The following is a 17116-nucleotide window of genomic DNA, read 5'->3' on the forward strand; positions in this document are numbered from 1 at the left end:
TTGCCAAAATCATTGCTGAAAATGTTAGGGTCAGAAATAATGGTAGTAAAGAGGTAAAGTATATGTGAATATGCAGATAAAAAGAAGAAATTGATTCATAATATGTGTATATATATATATATACACACACATAATTTTTTTTTCATTTTCTTTTTTCTCTATATTTTATGTACAGATGGGGTGTATGGGCTTAAGGTGCTTGGGTGAACTTGGATGCTTATGCGTTTTTATTTAAAAACAACAGTTTCTCCACAGTAAAAGGGTTTGAGGTGGTTTCTCTTTTCGGAAACTATTTCCCCAGCTTTCGAAAACACCCTCTCGCAGGGCACAGAGGATGCTGGTGTTGCCAGGCAGGTACTCGTTTGCCAGCTTGTATAGGTTTGGGTATACAGCTTTGTGTGTCATCCAGTACACAAGAGGGTCCTGTGATAACACTGCACCTCCACTATGGCATCAGCAGTAGCATTGCTGGATGCCCTCGCTCCTTCAGCATCCCTGTCCAACAGCTTCCACAGGTCAATGGCTGAAAATGAAACATTAGATAAAGTTTAGTCTGTACATGAAAAAATGAAAAATAAAGTCTATTGATCCTAATTCTATAATTTTTGTACCTTGGGAAGATGCAGCTGGTTCTGGCTGTGCTCTCGAAGTAGACGGCGGCTCCTCTTCATGCGGAACATTCCGCAACAATGCCGCACACTCAGATTTTAACCGGCGCACAGCTGACTCAGCATTTTCAGGGCTTTGGAATCCGAGTGTTTTAAATCTTGGATCAAGTAATGAAGACAATGAGAAGATACTTGTGGTTTCAACTCCAATGAGTTTATCATTAAGAGATCACAAGAGGTGTGCGCGTGTGCGCGCGGTTTATTTGTTACTGTATGAATAAGTTGAGTAATACGCTTGTAACAAATTCCCTTGTTCGGCGGCACGATTTCAAAATGCTCCCAGACTTGAGATCTCTTCCTGGTTGGTTCCGTTGCAGAGCAATAAGAAAGCAAACCGAAAGCAATACGAACGCTAATCAAATCAATCCAAAAGGTATCGACCAGATAGGCAACGCATTGCGCCGTTTCATCCATTTTAAACTCAACTGAGACCTGCCAGTCTTTCAAAGCCCCGCCCACTGAACCAAACCAGCCAGCTGATTCAGTCTGAATGAAGCGGTGAAGTGGTTCAAACGTCATCAGTCACGTGGTTTGAAGCAAGCTCCGGAGCAGCGCTTCAGAAAAAAACCCTACCGAGTTGTGGGGCGTGGTTCGAAGCCCCGTGTCAGAGAGAACATCACTACTGAAATGTTTTATTTACGACAAGCCAACGATCGGTAGAGAGACAAGGATTCTATTTGTGTATTTTCTATACCATGAAAACTGTGACGATAGCTGAGTTTGCGGCTGAATGCACGTGGGTGGGGTGGGGCTGAGTGGTGCATTTCGTTTTGTTGCGCTTTCATGTTGCTCTTTCTCTCAGTCTGTTTGTTCTCAGTCCATATCGTGGAATACGTTAGCACTTCTTATGTTCATATACATTATCAAATTTGGTGGCTTGGGCAAAGATAAGATAAAATACATTGATTCAGTTAAAGGTGATTTTACAAAAATGGCATATTGTCTACTTTCACTTTTCTTTCCTCGACCTGGAAATCATTCTCCTGTTATTCTGCTTCTGAATTATGTTTTTTGTTTCATTTTGCTCCTCCTATTCATGAACTACAGGGAGGCTGCCAATTGAGAAAATGTTTAATTAACTATACTTGATATGATTTAATTTAAGTTGGATTATCAAAAAATTGTTTGACACAGCCCTTGTGTGTGAAATTGTATAAACATAATCACTTTTGTCTACTTGTATATGCTTTCAGGTCGAGGTGTGTTCAGCCAGCGGACCATAAATAAAGGAGATTTTCTCATAGAGTACAGAGGAGATATCATAAATAAAAAAGAACGTGAAATCAGGTTGAAATTGTACCATGATGCACTCAAAGTTTTCCTCTTTGAGTTTCATTTTAATGGACAGCTTTTATGGTATGTTACCATAGCTTTAAATGCAAACTCTGCTACCTCAGTCAAAGCAATATGATGAATGATCCTGTGCCCTTATAGAGTATTGTTTTCTTGATTTTTTTTTAGTGTTGATGCTGCCAGAGATGATGGCTCACTAGGGAGACTGGGTAACGGTGAACACATCAATCCAAACAGCAAAATGAGAATCATCAGCGTGGATGGACGGCCTCATCTGTGTTTGTTTGCCATCAAGGACATCTCCCGAGGGGAAGAAATTACCTACAATTACGGGGATTCTGACTGGCCATGGAGAAGCAAGGTATTTTGAAATGCAGGGTTACCCCCACATTAATTAAATACATTAAAACTAATATGTTAAGCTTGTTGCGTGTTAGTTTGCACTTAGAAATACAAACTCAAATTATCTAAACTTAAACTCATGAGTAATATTCAGCAGGATATAGCGGCCTATTTACAGTATTGCAGGAGTGATTAGTAAGTTTACAGTCCATTAAAAATGCGTTAACATAAGTCAAATCAGACTCTTGAAGTTGTGGAAACTTGGCTCTGTTGTATGATGACAGACAATAGTTGTTTTTTTTTAACCTGACACCAAATTGTTGCTTATCATCCTCATGGTTTTCAAAGTGGAAGTACTCACTTGTGTTTTCATTGCAAAGTCCAGTCCCTTAATGCTGTATATGTTTGTTTGTTTTTTAAGGTTTCCAAAGAGGTGCCTTTCCAGCCAGCTGATGTGGCCACATGCAGTTCTGACAAAAATGACAATGACCAGGTGAGATGATCACTAGTATTTTTTTTTTTCCTCCACCCTTTTTTATTTTTTCTTAAGAGGTACGAACTCATGAATAATTGTCAGCAGGAAGTAGACACACTTCCTCCTGTGTCGTACAGGTCTTTATTTTCTTTTTTCTGCTTTTTTTTGTTAAAGTATGAAGTTAAACGCAGTGGTTCTCTTTCCATGAACATTTCCAAAGAGGTGCCATGCCAGCTTCCTCATGTGGCCATGTGCAGTTCCCCCGCCGCCAACATTGAGGTAAATTGATCATCACTGACTGTTGGATCTTTTTCCTAGAGGTATAAACTCATTAGTTGTAGTCGGCAGGATGTGGACACACGGTCCTGTGTATGTCTCAGCTTGTCAGGTGGAGATATTAGGAGGACTTTGAGTTTTGTGTTTGAAAGGATGGATGGAGGAGTTGCCTTTAGCAGTGGGTGGACACACAGGTCCTGTGTAATACTCTCCTAGACAGGTGCAGCCATTAGGAGGACTGTTTGGTTTTGTTTTTTTTTAAGCGTGCGTGAACCTTCCATGTATTCCTACTTTACTGATTAGCCAAGCTATGGACATGGCTCTCTTGTGTCTACATAAATACACATAAGATGTGTGATCATGTTCGTCCACAGTTCTCGTCTTCCAGTTCAGATTTTTGAAGCACAATGATGAGATCAGCCTGTAATTGTGTCTTTGTAGATTTCCAAAGAGGTGCCTTTCCAGCCTCCTGACATGGCCACATGCAGTTCTGACAACAATAACCAGGTGAATTCGTCACCGCTGACTTTGTCCTTTGAGTTTTGAGTTTCAAATTGCACAATGTAAATATCCACAGGTGTCGAGGCATGGTTGCTGTCTAATGTCCAGATGGACCAGTGTCAACATTAGATTACATTGTTCAAAATTACGGAATTTTAAAGGTCCTGAAAATCTATTTAAATGGCATCCATTTACTATTATATGTGCTAGGCTAGCGTCATTTGCAATCCATTGTTCTTTCGGCCAATTATGGTATAAATTGGTATAAAAGCTCATTGTCCATTGGCATCTGCCAATGGACAATGAGCTTTGTTTTTTTGTTTTTAACATGTAATATGGATATAAAGAAAAAAAGGTTAAACATAAAAAATACATTCAGACAATTTTACTTTGCATTTTGACTGTCCAAAAAATGTCCCTTTTGCCTACACTAAATGAATATGATCAGTGTTTGATAGGTGTCAGGTCAGATCAGAAATGGTCTTTTAATTGCCCCTTTTTTTCCAACAGAACTGTGATCATGAGCTGGTCATTGAAGAAATACCAAGTTTAGAAAAATGTGCTGCATGAAATGGATTGGTGAGAGATGTAAAAGTGAGTATTTATTCTTTTTATTGAGTCCTGTGTATATTTTGACTGCAATTTGTCTGGTTGTGATGACATGAAAAACCATAGGACTGTTGCTTTTTTTGAGATAACGGTCTCTGAAATGGGTTGCTGTAATTTTGAATAAAGAACAGTAGTTTGTCTGTAGTTTTCATCTACAAAACATGTTGCTTTTTTCACCCTCCAAATGAGTCCTGTATGTTCAGAGGTACTCTATGGAAAACTAACTTCCAAGTCACCTGTGCAATCTAGTAAGCAATCATCAAATGTATTGGTTGCAAAATATGGATTGTCATAATAGTATACTCCACATTCCTAAATTTAACGTCAAGTTTGAACAAAACAACTAGTATTGTTACATGACATGTGTAACTCTGCTATTTTGGTGTTAAATCATATGCATCTGCTTTTATTTGCCTTATATGATTTGACAAAGAACTGTCTTTGCACTAATTATGGCATCGGAACACTACCAAAAGTCCCGTGAACAAAAGTCACACGCATAAGTTTTTTTTTTATAACCTGTATTTCTGCTCATGAGCTTTTTTGACATGACAGGAAAAAACATGCTTGAACTTGCACAGAAAACTTTCAAATGCTCGTGTGAGAAATTCTCGCATGTGGAAACTCTCAGCTGCTCCCATCAAGAACTTGCACCAATAATTTTTTTTTTGCTAGGATTTGTTCAGTAAGAGGCTGATTTTTTTTCAGTTTATTTTTTCCCTGAAGATTAAAAAAAAAAAATCTATAAATAAATGTCATTTAAAAAATAAACAATACAACTCTGCATTCATGTAGGTGAAATTTAAGATGTTGCCTATATAAACTAATAGGTTTTTTTTGTAACTTATCTTGTATTAATAATGTTGTGTAAATGTCTAAGGTGAATACATAGAGATATTGACCAAAGTCTACAAGCATAAACTAGACGGGCTCAGCCAGATTTTAGTAAAGTAAAAGCGTGTTCATTTTCAAATTCCTTGCAAATCTGCTAAATAAGGTGCACTAACATTTTTCCTTTTTCCTTCATGTCCTGTCTTTTATGATTGGCAAATATAACTGAAGGGGGGCAACATACTCCCACCCACTAGATGGGGGTCAGTACAAAAACATATCAATGTAGTCAACATCTTAAATTTCTCCTGCATGTGGTGTATTGAATTTTTTTTTTTTTTTTTTTTTTTTTTCAGTTATGATTCCTTTGAAAACCATTGTCGGGGAAAAAAATTCCATGTACAAGAAGGAAATGGTTTTACCAAAATTAAAAAAAAATGTCCTATGTGTACAACAGGAAACAAATTTACAACAAAACATCAGCCTTTTTCAGTCATTAATGTCAATGATATGGGAAACAAGAGATGCGCTTGAACAAACTTAAAGCCTTGAACTATAGGTTTGTGACATTTTGCAAACATTCAAGTCAATGTCGTATATATTCTACCAAATCCCAATGCAGTCATTGAGGCATACAGGCCTGTGTGGCTTGACCTTGTGCTGTCCTATTGGCAAAGTCGGTCAACCAATCTTCTTCTGCTACAGTGGAGATTTGCATGCCGCCCACTTGCTGACAAAATCATCCTCGTAAAAAAAAAAGGCGACCTGTGCTTTTTGAATGCGAGCAGCTGAGACAGTTGCGCACAGAGCACTTGTGGAATTCATTCTCATGCAAGCATCTGAAAGTTTAGGTTCATACGCTGACAATAAATTCCTTTTTTAATAAATGTATTTTCTGCCTAGTTTGTAACCAGCCCTGGCACAGAACGTGTTACATTAAGCATGTGAAGAACATTCCAGAGACGCTGACAGTAAGTGTTGTAGTATAATTATTCTCTGTGATTTGCTCTCAAAGTGGACAAAAGGGTTGTCTTTATCTTTTTAAATAGGTGTCTGAAAAAGAAAGTTCAAGTGACATCGCATCCTCAGGGGAGGAATACGTGCCTGATTCTGACAGTAATTCCGATGTCCCCAATCAAGAAAAATATATCACAAACATTTGGAATTACAGAATTTTGAGATTTCCAGCAGTGATTTGCTACCTAGAGATGTGGTCGTCACAAATGAACTGTCAGGAGCTGGGAAGAGTAATTCTGGTCCTGAAGACATCTCTGTTAACGATCAGACTGAACCTGAAGACCAACAGATCTTACAGTCCTCCTCTCTCAGAAATAAAACGTATTGCTACATTTGTGGAAAAGCCCAGACAAAATTTACGCGTCACTTAAAAACTCATGAGAATACGCATGTGGATGTGGCTCGAGTTTTGACGCTTCCCAAAAAGTCCAAGGAGCGCATGAAAATGCTTGTCAAGCTTCGCAGCAAGGGAAACTACAGCCATAACAAAGATGTTTTGGAAAATGGAGCTGGATCATTAAAACCTAGACGCACAGCCAAGAAGAAAAATTACAATGTGAAAGACTATGTGCATTGTATGTACTGCAAGGCATTCTATCTGAAAAGGGATCTGTGGCGACATGTCAAAAAATGCGCACCCAAACCAGCTGGATCCAATACAGCGACTGGAAGAACCAGGGTTGCGTCTTTGGCTGCCATGTCTGAATCAACTGCATGTCAGCAAATATCTGCAGGGGTGTGGAAGCTGCTAAGTGTCATGAAAGACGATGAGATAACTGCTACGGTCCGTAATGACTATTGTATTCTCCAGCTTGCACAGTCTTTCTTAAACAAACATGGACAAGATCCCACAAAAGGCGACTATGTGAGACAAAAACTGAGAGAAATCGGGAGACTTCTGCTAACACTGAGAAAAGAATTTGGAATACACACTCTTGAAGATGCCATTCGACCTGCGAAATTTGAAGTGGTCATCCAAGCAGTAATAAAAGTGGCTGGGTTTGATGATAACAAGCATTGCTACCGAACCCCAAGTCTCACACTCAAGCTGGGTCACTCACTGCAAAAAGTGAGTGACATTTTATACTGCCGAGCACTGACGGCTGAAGATAATGAGCTGAGGAAGTCCGCAGAGACTTTTAAGGTCCTATATTCCAAAAAGTGGTCAGAATTGGTTTCTCGTGCAGCTTTAACGACACTGAATGAGCGTCACTTTAACAAGCCGTCCACTCTTCCGTTTACACAAGATGTACAGCGTCTACATAAGCATCTGGAAAAGGTCTCTGAACAGGCAACCAAGGACTTGAAAAATAAGTTATCGCCACAATCATATGCTGAACTATGCAAGGCGACAATGGCAAACGTGATACTATTCAATCGGAGACGTGGAGGCGAAGTTTCGAAAATGCATATGAAGGGCTTCCTGGAGCGGGACACAAGCGCCTTGCATAAGGATGTTGCAGTCGGGCTCACAAAGTTTGAATTGGAACTATGCAACCACTTTAGTCGCGTTGAAATTAGGGGAAAGCGGGGAAGGAAGGTCGCTGTGTTGTTGTCACCAGGTATGGTCGATGCCTTGACACTTTTAATAAATAAAGGAAGAGACTGTGGTGTCCCAGAGGACAATCTATTTCTTTTCGCCAGACCACATTGTCTCACACCTTACCGAGGACAGGACTGTCTGAGGGTTTATGCCGACGAATGCGGGGCTCAGAACCCTCAACTCCTGAGGTCGACACAATTGCGAAAGCATGTCGCAACTTTATCGCAGGTCCTTAATCTCAAAAATCACGAATTGGACCAAGTTGCAGATTTCCTTGGACACGACATCAGAGTGCACAGGGAATTCCACAGACTGCCAGACGCCACAACACAGCTTGCCAAAGTTTCAAAACTTTTGCTAGCCCTGGAAAAGGCATCCCTTACAAGTCTTCAAGGCAAAACACTTGAGGAGATAGAAATAGATGGTAAATATATATACTTTTATTTTGTGAAAAGTTAATTCTCTTGCAATTTTTGATGCATTAAAATGGGTCAGATTGTCTCTAGCAATGGTTTTCACTTTTACTTCCTAATTTATACAAGCTAATATAAATTTTGTTAGATGACCTACAGTTGTCTGATGAAAGTGAACAGAGCGAGTTTGAGGAAGAAAATCTCCCGACATACTCACAGGACCAAGGTAGGCACACTGATTTTCCATCATATGTATATGTTGGCTTTGTTGGGATGGCTAATTTTGAGCTACACTACAGCTTCAGCAGAGATGAACAGTGCGAAGCAACCTGCAGAGGAACCTCCAGACAGATCTTATCAGCCGTCTAATGGTTAGCCCTTCAATAGTTGCCATGTCTACATGCAGACTTTGTCCGTTTGGATTAAAATGTTCCGAATGGCTATTAGGTGTTGCCTGTTAACATGTGACAGCTACTCTGATATGGGGTTTGCATGTGTCAGTGGATTTACATGGTGTTTGGATTATTTACCCCCCTCTATCTATCTCCCAATCTCTGTCTCTATCTCCATTTATCTATCTCTCCATCTATCTATGTATCTATCTGTTTCTCTCTATCTTTGTATCTCTATCTATTCCCGTCTGTCTATTTCTATCTCTGTCTCTCGGTATCTATATATACCGTTCTGCATCTGTCTGTCTCTTATCTCTATTTATCTCTCTGTCTCCATCCATCTCTCCGTCTCATCCATCTATCTGTCCATCTATCTCTGATCTCTCTCTCTCTATCTCTTCGTCTACCTCTTGTCTCCATCTGTTTCTATCTATCCATATATCTCTATCTCCATACAAATCTATCTCTCGCTCCCTATATATCCCAGTCTCCAGATATTGACGCCAACCAAGAGGGTGCATCAGAAGGTAAGTGATGCAATAGCAAGGACGATTGAACTCATGAGCTACTTTTGAAATTATTTTGGTCCGTCAACGCCGCCATGTGAAGACAAAACATTATTTTTTTTCCAGCCCTGACTGAACGTGCAGAGAGCAAGGGCAAAAATCCAGAAAAAAGAAAATGACCGAACAAACAAAGTGTTTTTTGTTTGGTTTTATATATATATATATTTTTTTAGCAGCAGCAGTTAAAACTACTAATGGCAGCGAACGTGTGAAACAACAGAAAAATCGTGTTCTTAATGTGATGTTTCTCTAAATGAAAAATAAATCTTGCTTAATCATTGCATCTAAACTTTGATTTATTTTTTGAATTATCAGGGATTATGGACCAACTGCCAAGCATGCATGTTTACATGTGCTACGGCCGTGGTCGCATTGTATAACATGGTTGCATTTGGACTTACAAAAGGAAAGTAACGCTCTGACTGGACTGGTCATTTGGGAATCTTTGGAGCCACACAATGGCAACCAGTGGTGCGCATCCAGTCTGCCGCACTACTTATCTAAAATTTTAAATGAGAGCACCTTAATGCACAATCCTGTCATTTGCATGCGTGTCCACCTATGTTCCATTAATTCATGTTTGACCCCTAAATACACATCGGTACCATCTTTGTGTGTGTGTGTGTGTGTAGGCACAGTCCTCTCAAAAGAAGTTGGTCCTGAGAAATACCATTTGTGTCATAGGCGCAGTTAAGTATCTCATTATCTTTTGTCCACTTAATTCATCATGAGATCAGGTTGTTATATTTTGCCCTTCTCTTCTGTGTATTCACTATTTGAAGTGACATTTGGGTTGTACAGGTTAAACTGATTTTTTTGACATTAACCACATGTTTGTTGCATAAGTGGAAAATGGTGCCGGTCTAATTCAGCAAAAAAACTAGTTTGAAGACGAGGCCCTTCTAATGTCAGATACACCTGTATGTGTGTGTGTGTGTGTGTGTGTGTGTGTGTGTGTGTGTGTGTGCGCGCGCTGACATCAGAGAAACAGCGGGCAGAGTTGACCCAGCAACACACGGAGTGGAGCCGCCAGATGACCCGGAGACACATGCAGCAGATCAAGGACCGACAGGCTCAGCTGCAGATGATGGCTCTGCAGCAGGTACGGAACACACACACACACACAACAGACTCACAAAAAACACATTTATTCCCACAGCTGGAGCCACAAACACACCCCTCTGTTTCTGTGTCTGCATGTGCTGGTTTTTAAACAGAGCTATAACCTCCCCACTGCCTGTGCGTGTGTGTGTGTGTGTGTATGTGTGTGTGTGTGTGTGTGTCATGAGGTCAGAATTTTCTTTCAACCATATTTTGTAACCCAAATCAAACAAATCATCGATGCTGAGATTCCAACGTTGACCATGTGCACTTTTTTCACGTGTGTGTTTGTGTGAAGGACCTGAAGCAGCAGAACCAGTACCAGGTGTTTGAGCGGCAGCTGGACGGGAGTCGCTGCGCCATGCAGGAGCTGCAGAGGGAGAATACCACGCTGAAGAAGCAGCTGAAGGACAGGTGGGACAACTTCCTCTCCTTCTGCGCACGTCAAACTCTAGCGTCTGGTCGGTTGGACGGTGACTGACTCTGTTTGGGGGATTTATTTATTCATTCAGATTTTCTGAGATCTTGTATCCACCATGCCCGCCCAGGTCAGTGCAGAAGAACCGCGAGGTGGAGAGAAAGAAGGAAGAGGAGGAGGAGGAGGAGGGCCCCAAAGTGCTCGACAAGCGGGACGCCCAGCTGGAGGAGGAGGCGCAGCGTCTGAAAGAGGAGGTGGAGAAGCTGCGGGTGGAGATGGAGAAGCTGGAGGAGTCGCAGAAGCACTGGGAGGAGCGGTGGGAGGAGGACGTGAAGGACGCACCTGCAGGCTCGCATCGTGGCCCTGGAGAATGAGTGAGTGGCGGGGGGGCAGGGAGCGGAAAATATGGCAGGTGGCAGTGACCATGACCGTGTATTGGTGTGTGTGTGTGTGTGTGTGTGTGTGTGTGTGTGTGTGTGTGTGTGCGCGCGCGCAGGCTGCATGAGCGGGAGGAGCGCTGCAGGAGGAGGGAGCCCCGGTGTGAGGACCAGCAGCTGGGGAGGCTTCAGGAGAGGCTGACAGAGAGAGATCAGCTCATCAAACGATTAGTGGTGAGAGCACACACACACACACAAAAAACACACACACACACACACACACTAAGTAACGATTTGTCCCTACTACTCTGAACGTGAGTTAACGAGAAGGAACGCCACTGATGCCATTATATACAGCAGGGGTCACCAACCTCTCTGAACCTGGCAGACACTTCCTTCAGTGAGTTATTTGAGTTGCTGAGGCCTTCGTGTGGTTTCCAGCCACCCAGTCTGCTCATTCTGACCTCTGACCTCGGACATCAACGAGGCATTTTCCTGTCACTGCACGTTTCCTCTTTCGGGGATCATTCCCTGTAAAGCGCAGAGATGCTTGTGATGTTGTGAGAATCCCAGTAGATCAGCAGTTTTTAAAGTACGACTTAAACCGCGTTGACCACATTCAGAGTCTCTTAAATCCTCGTCCTTCCTCATTATGATGCTCAATTTGAACTTCATCGAGTTGCTTCATCGCGTCTCCATGATTAGCTGCTCTGTGATTAGCTGAATGTCACTAACTTGCACATTCAGATCAGTCGAGGGCGACTAATTGATGTTAATCCTAGACAGCATGATTTTGACTGTGATGGGAAAGCTGATGACACCTGCACAGACACGAGGAAAACATGCAAACTCCACGCAGAGCTGATCCTCAGACACTCCTCATAACCACGACATCATCTTCACAATCTTATCCAGGAGTTGAATTTAAGCCCTCACTTTATCTCTGGCATCGTATTTAGGGATGGGGGACATTAATAAAAAAAACTGGATGTGTTTGACTTATACCTGAAAAAAGCTCCACTCTTCTGATTTGTCACCCAGTTTATTTTTGGGTTCTTTCAAAAATATATTTGTTACAAAACGTGTCACATTTATTTGAGGCGATTGGGCTCAGCGTTCGTCACGACGGCTCGGCCGAGCCGACTGAGACTAAATATGAAACAGTGTCGCCCAGTTCAGGACACTGTGCAGACGTGGCTTGGTTGCCATCCGCCGTATTTTTTAAAAGAGCATCCAGCTAGTTGAGCCGTAGAGAGACATGTCGTCTTCAGGTTTCAGAAGATGCCAGGAATTTCTATTTCATCTTCTCCATCGTCAACATAGGTTGCTGTTGATGAATTAGTCCACTTGGAGGACGTTGACAAAGCACTGATAAAACACTGTCCTGTTTAGAGTCTCATTCTCATCCACTGCTGCAAAGAAAGGAGAAATTAAAAAGAAAACCTGTTTTGTGTTGTATTGTATGGATCCATGCTTCACTGCCATCATAGCGCTGGTAATAGATTAAAACAGTCAGTGAACGCTTCACAATGGACTCAAAGAAGGAAAATCGTCCTAAAGCAGCATTTCTCAACTGGTGGATCGCGACCCAAAAGTGGGTTGTGGAGCTGTTTTGATTGGATCACGGCTTCATGGGCACTTTCCCTATTTTTTAAAGGGATTTAAAAATATATATATATTTACAGAGAAAATGTTTGGCATTTAATTTGCAAGTCACATAATTCAATTCAATAATGTCACCGATTTCTTTACTAGACATGATAGAAGGTGGGCTAGCGTTTTCATTTTTGTGGAATGAATCTGGGTGGTGACTTCATGATAAAGAACAAAAATGTGGGTCCTGAGACTCCACCAGTTTAGAACCGCTGGTCTAAAGATTTCCAAAATAAGCCCTCATTTTTTATTTACTGCTCCTCATGAGTTTGAGAAAGTGAATTCTTTTCCCCCCTCAAAGTGTCCCGTGCCCTCATCTCTGCGATCTGCACGGCACGGAGAAAAAAACAAAACCAAAAAAAGAAAAAACAGCGCCTGCAGACTGACAAAGCGAGCGGCTGTGAACGAGGACGCTGAGCCTCCTTCCTCTGTCCTCCTTCCTTCCTCCCCTGCAGGAGGAGAGGCATCAGCTGCAGCTTCACCCTCCCGTCTGCGGGGACAATGGCACCCTCAGGCCTCGCGACAGCAAGCCCCGCCCCGGGAGCGTCACGCCGACCATGAGGGTGAGTTGTGTCCGTTCTCGCCGTCGCAGCATCGCCAGCATGATGCATCTGCAAGCAAAGAAAAAAGAAAGGAAAGAAAGAAAAAAGCTCCTCCCAGCGCCAGAAGCGCTGCTGGTTTTTCAGGGTCCAGCGTCCCTCCTGACGGATCGCCAGTCTGTCGGTGTTCCGTCACGCCGTTTCAAATTAGCTGGCGTTGATGCGGCCTCACGTGAATTACTAAGAAAGCAAAAAAAAAAAAAGGGAAAACCCCATATAGATATATGTGCATTCAATTTTAATGACGAGATGTGCAGCCCAGATCTGACCACGAGGCTCAAGGGGCTTTTTAATGAGTGTATCGTCGGAATGTTTCAGAGAAGAAAGGATTCCATGTCGAACCATCAGCGCCCTAAAGTGAAACTGGAGGCTGCGGAGGAGTGAGAGGTTCAGTTCGCAGTAGCTTGGTTGTCACATGAGGACAGGCGCTGCAGTGATCAGAGCCTGTACACCAGGAGTGTCAAACTCAAATACACAGTGGGTCAAAATTTTAAACTTGGGAGAAGTCGCGGGCCAACATTGATATTTATTGAAAAAAAATCTTCCTCCTGATAGAACAGTGAACAAGTTTTGCTTCAACCTGGATCTTCTTCTTCTTCTTCTTCTTCTTCTTCTTCTGAGCGGAAGGAGCGTGAGAGGGAGAGAGAAAATTGGAAGCGATTGTGCTACCTATAACCTTTTCTATTCTTTACACTTTGGTGGTTGGTTTTGTGTATTTGTGTAGTTTATTTTAGTGTGAGTTAGTTTAGTTTTAGTGTTTGTTTTGTCGTGTTTTGCGGCCAGACGCCGTCTGGTCGGGAGGAGGAGACCAGGTGCGCCGTCATGGCGGCTGCAGGGTTCTCCTCCCTGTCGAGGAAGCACGGCATCAAGCTAGGTGCCGGCTCCTCGTGCAACGTAGAAGACGTAGCGTTAGCCGTGGGGGAGCGGATCGGACACAGCTCGGTAAAGTCGGCAGCCCGAATGAACCGAGCTGTGTCCTGTTTTTAGAGAGGGTGGAGCAGGTAAAGTTGCTGGTGGAGACCGGGGTGACGGTGAACGGGCTGTTCGAGGCGGTGCAGCCGCTCACACAGCCGGCAGCCCGGATCACCCTGTCCAACGTCCCCCCTTTCATCAGCGACGAGTTCCTGCTCCAGAAACTGTCCCGCCACGGTAAGCTGGTCTCCCCGATCAGAAAGTTGCTTTCTGGGTGTAAATCTCCGCTGCTTCGCCATGTGGTGCCGCACAGGCGGCAGGTTTACATGATATTAAACAACAGGGCGGAAGAGTTCAACTATCGATTCATCGTACGAGTGGATGACTTCGATTATACTCTGTTTGCCACATCGTCGGAGGTAAAATGCTTCGGCTGTGGGGCGGAGGGACACCTCGTCAGAGCCTGTCCGAACCGGGCGGGTGCTGACGCGACGGGTCCGGTCGGCGGTGCGGCAGTCGCGGCTGCGGCAGCTCCGAGCGGAAAGCCCGTCCCCGCTCCACGAGGGAGAAACTCCGGAGATACGGGGGGGGGGGGGCGCTGGCCCGAGCAGGGAAGAGGGAGCGAAGGAGCAGGAGGTGAGAGAGAACAAAGGTGGAGAGGTCGAGGAGATGGAAGAGGGTGAGTTGGGAGAGACAGGTGGGTCAGGGAGTCAGGGAGGGGAGACGGGTGAGATGGAGGGATCAGGTGCGGGGTTAGAAGTAGGTGAGGTGGAGGAATCAGGGAAGGCAGCGGAGCTGGGTGCGGGTGTGGTGAGGGAGACAGGTGAGGTGAATGAATTAGGTGAGGTGAGGGAAAATGGTGGGGTGGTGGAAGCAGATGAGGTGAGGGAGACAGGTGAGGTGGAGGAATCAGGGAAGGTAGCGGAGTTGGGTGCGGGTGTGGTGAGAGAGATAGGTGAGGTGAGGGAAACGGGTGAGGTAGAAGAATCAGGTGAGGGAAAAAGAAAAGAAAAAGATCCTTCAGAGGACATGATAGTGGGTGGAGGTGTGTTTGAAGCACTGGGTGGTGTGGATGAGAGAACTGGTGGTGGGTCTTGTGTGACTGAAAAACCGGGTGGTCTGTTTGAAACACCAGAATTGAAAACTGCTGCGTCTCAGAGACGCAGCAAAAGGAAGCAGACAGTGTCAAATGAGGGGGGAGGGAAAACTGGTAGACTGGGGGCTGGAGCTGCTGCTGAAGACAGCAGTGACAGTGAGGGCGCCATATCGGACTGCAGCGAATTGTCGCTCTCTCAAATAGTTTTAACAACACCTCTAGCTAACAGAGAAAAACATTTTTATTCAGCAAAGATGATAAAAAGCTTCTTGCAAAAAACAAAAGGAGTTAAAAACCTGAACATTGACAAGCACTTTCCTGACAAAGTCACTTTTTTTCTGTCTGCCAAGCATGTAATAAAAATAAAAATAAAAAACAAAAGTTCATCAGATTTAACTGAGCAAGAAATCTTCAGGTTAAAAAAGCACCTTATACGAGTCCGAAAAGAAATACATTTTTAAAATGATGACAGGGATTTTATTTTTATCTGTGTTTTTATTTCTTAATTTTTGTGCTTTTTATTTTTTAATCCCAAACATGGAGGTTTTAAAAATTGGAACGCTCAATGTGAATGGAGCCAGAGAACCAAAAAAGAGGGCACTTGTGTTGGACACAGCAAGAAGAAAGCACTTGAACACTTTATTTCTTCAAGAGGTCCACAGTGACCCAAGTATTGAGGGGTGCTGGGAGAAGGAGTGGGAGGGCAGGGTGTTTTTAAGCCACAACACCACAGCAAGTGGAGGAGTGGGCATCCTCCTCTCAAAGAGGTTCTCTCCATCCTCGGTGGAGGTAGAGCAGGTGGTGAAGGGGAGATGCCTGCTGGTCAAAGCCAAGCTCCACAGTTTTAATCTGTTTTTTATGAACATTTACGCACCAAACCATGGAGCAGAGAGGAAGAGGTTTTTAGAAATTGTTAATAATAAATTAAACAGCTGCGGCTCGGAGGATTATTTAATTTTGGGCGGGGATTTTAATTGTACTGAAGATGAGTTTTTAGACCGCAACCACACAGAGCCACATCCAGCTTCCCAGCACACTCTGAAGCAGCTGGTCTACTCCCATGACCTGGTGGATGTGTGGAGGAGGATGCATGCAGACTGTCGTCAGTACACCTGGTCCCACCTGAGAGAGAACAGGGTCTCTCTAGCGAGGTTAGACAGGTTTTATTGTTTTAAGCATCATTTTAATGTTTTTAAAGATTGTAGGATTGTGCCATCCGTTTTTTCTGATCACTCTGGTTTTATGTGATGTCATACTAAAAAATATTTTACCAAAGAGCGCCTACTGGCATTTTAATTCTGCTTTGATTTTAGATAAAGGTTTTAAAGAAGTGTTAAAATTTTTCTGGTGTGGTTTTAAAAATCAAATATCTGATTTTAGTAGTCTTAGCCAGTGGTGGGACCATGGAAAAGTACAAATGAAACTACTCTGTCAGCAGTACACTCTCAATGTCACACAGTATACATGTAGATCAATCAAAGACCTGGAGAGTGAAATAGTGGAATTAGAAGCGCTTGGCTATTCCACAGGAAATCAAGGACACATTGAAGTCCTCAACTCCAAAAAGATGGCTTTAGCCAGCCTGTTGGACTCAAGGGTACAGGGGGCGCTGGTCCGGTCCCGGATCCAGAACATCTCGGAGATGGATGCTCCCTCTGGCTACTTCTTCGGCCTGGAGAAGAAGAACGGACAGCACAAGGCCATCCACTGCCTGCTGACGGACACCGGGCAGGAGCTGACCGAGCCCCAGGAGATCAGGAGCAGAGCCACACAGTTCTTCTCCCAGCTTTACTCATCGGAGTATGAGGAAGACTTTGAACTGGAGGAAGACTTTCTCAGAGCTCTACCGCAGGTGTCAGCTGACATCAATGCACAGCTGGACCACCCTCTGCAGCTGGAGGAATTAACGGCTGCCCTGAAGTGCATGCAGGGACGGAGATCCCCGGGGATCGACGGACTCACCGTTGAATTCTACAACGAGTACTGGGACATTCTAGGAGCTGACCTGCTCCAGGTTCTGAACCAAAGCTTGGA

General features: G+C 43.5%; 3 protein-coding genes and 1 long non-coding RNA gene across 4 annotated transcripts in view; 3 read left to right on the top strand and 1 right to left on the bottom strand.

Annotated features, from left to right (window-relative positions):
- The window catches only part of LOC142898419 (protein NLRC3-like), an 18563-nt gene extending 14963 nt beyond the window's left edge, over positions 1-3600 (top strand). Inside the window, exons 7-10 of the mRNA XM_076041352.1 lie at positions 2130-2322; positions 2725-2796; positions 2953-3057; positions 3496-3600. Of these exons, the coding sequence (XP_075897467.1) occupies positions 2130-2322; positions 2725-2796; positions 2953-3057; positions 3496-3600 (475 nt within the window). The remainder of the gene's footprint in view (positions 1-2129; positions 2323-2724; positions 2797-2952; positions 3058-3495) is intronic.
- The window catches only part of LOC142898371 (NACHT, LRR and PYD domains-containing protein 14-like), a 272094-nt gene that overhangs the window by 208060 nt on the left and 46918 nt on the right, over positions 1-17116 (bottom strand). The window lies entirely within an intron of this gene.
- The window catches only part of LOC142898369 (NACHT, LRR and PYD domains-containing protein 12-like), a 487638-nt gene that overhangs the window by 108985 nt on the left and 361537 nt on the right, over positions 1-17116 (top strand). The window lies entirely within an intron of this gene.
- LOC142898407 (uncharacterized) overlaps positions 1-17116 on the top strand; it is a 142754-nt gene that overhangs the window by 59159 nt on the left and 66479 nt on the right. The gene's annotated exons all lie outside the window — the stretch shown is intronic.

Source organism: Nelusetta ayraudi, unplaced genomic scaffold, assembly GCF_046127955.1.
Source record: "Nelusetta ayraudi isolate G7.1 ecotype Tasmania unplaced genomic scaffold, CSIRO-AGI_Nayr_v1 ptg000064l, whole genome shotgun sequence".
Taxonomy (NCBI): Eukaryota; Metazoa; Chordata; class Actinopteri; order Tetraodontiformes; family Monacanthidae; genus Nelusetta; species Nelusetta ayraudi.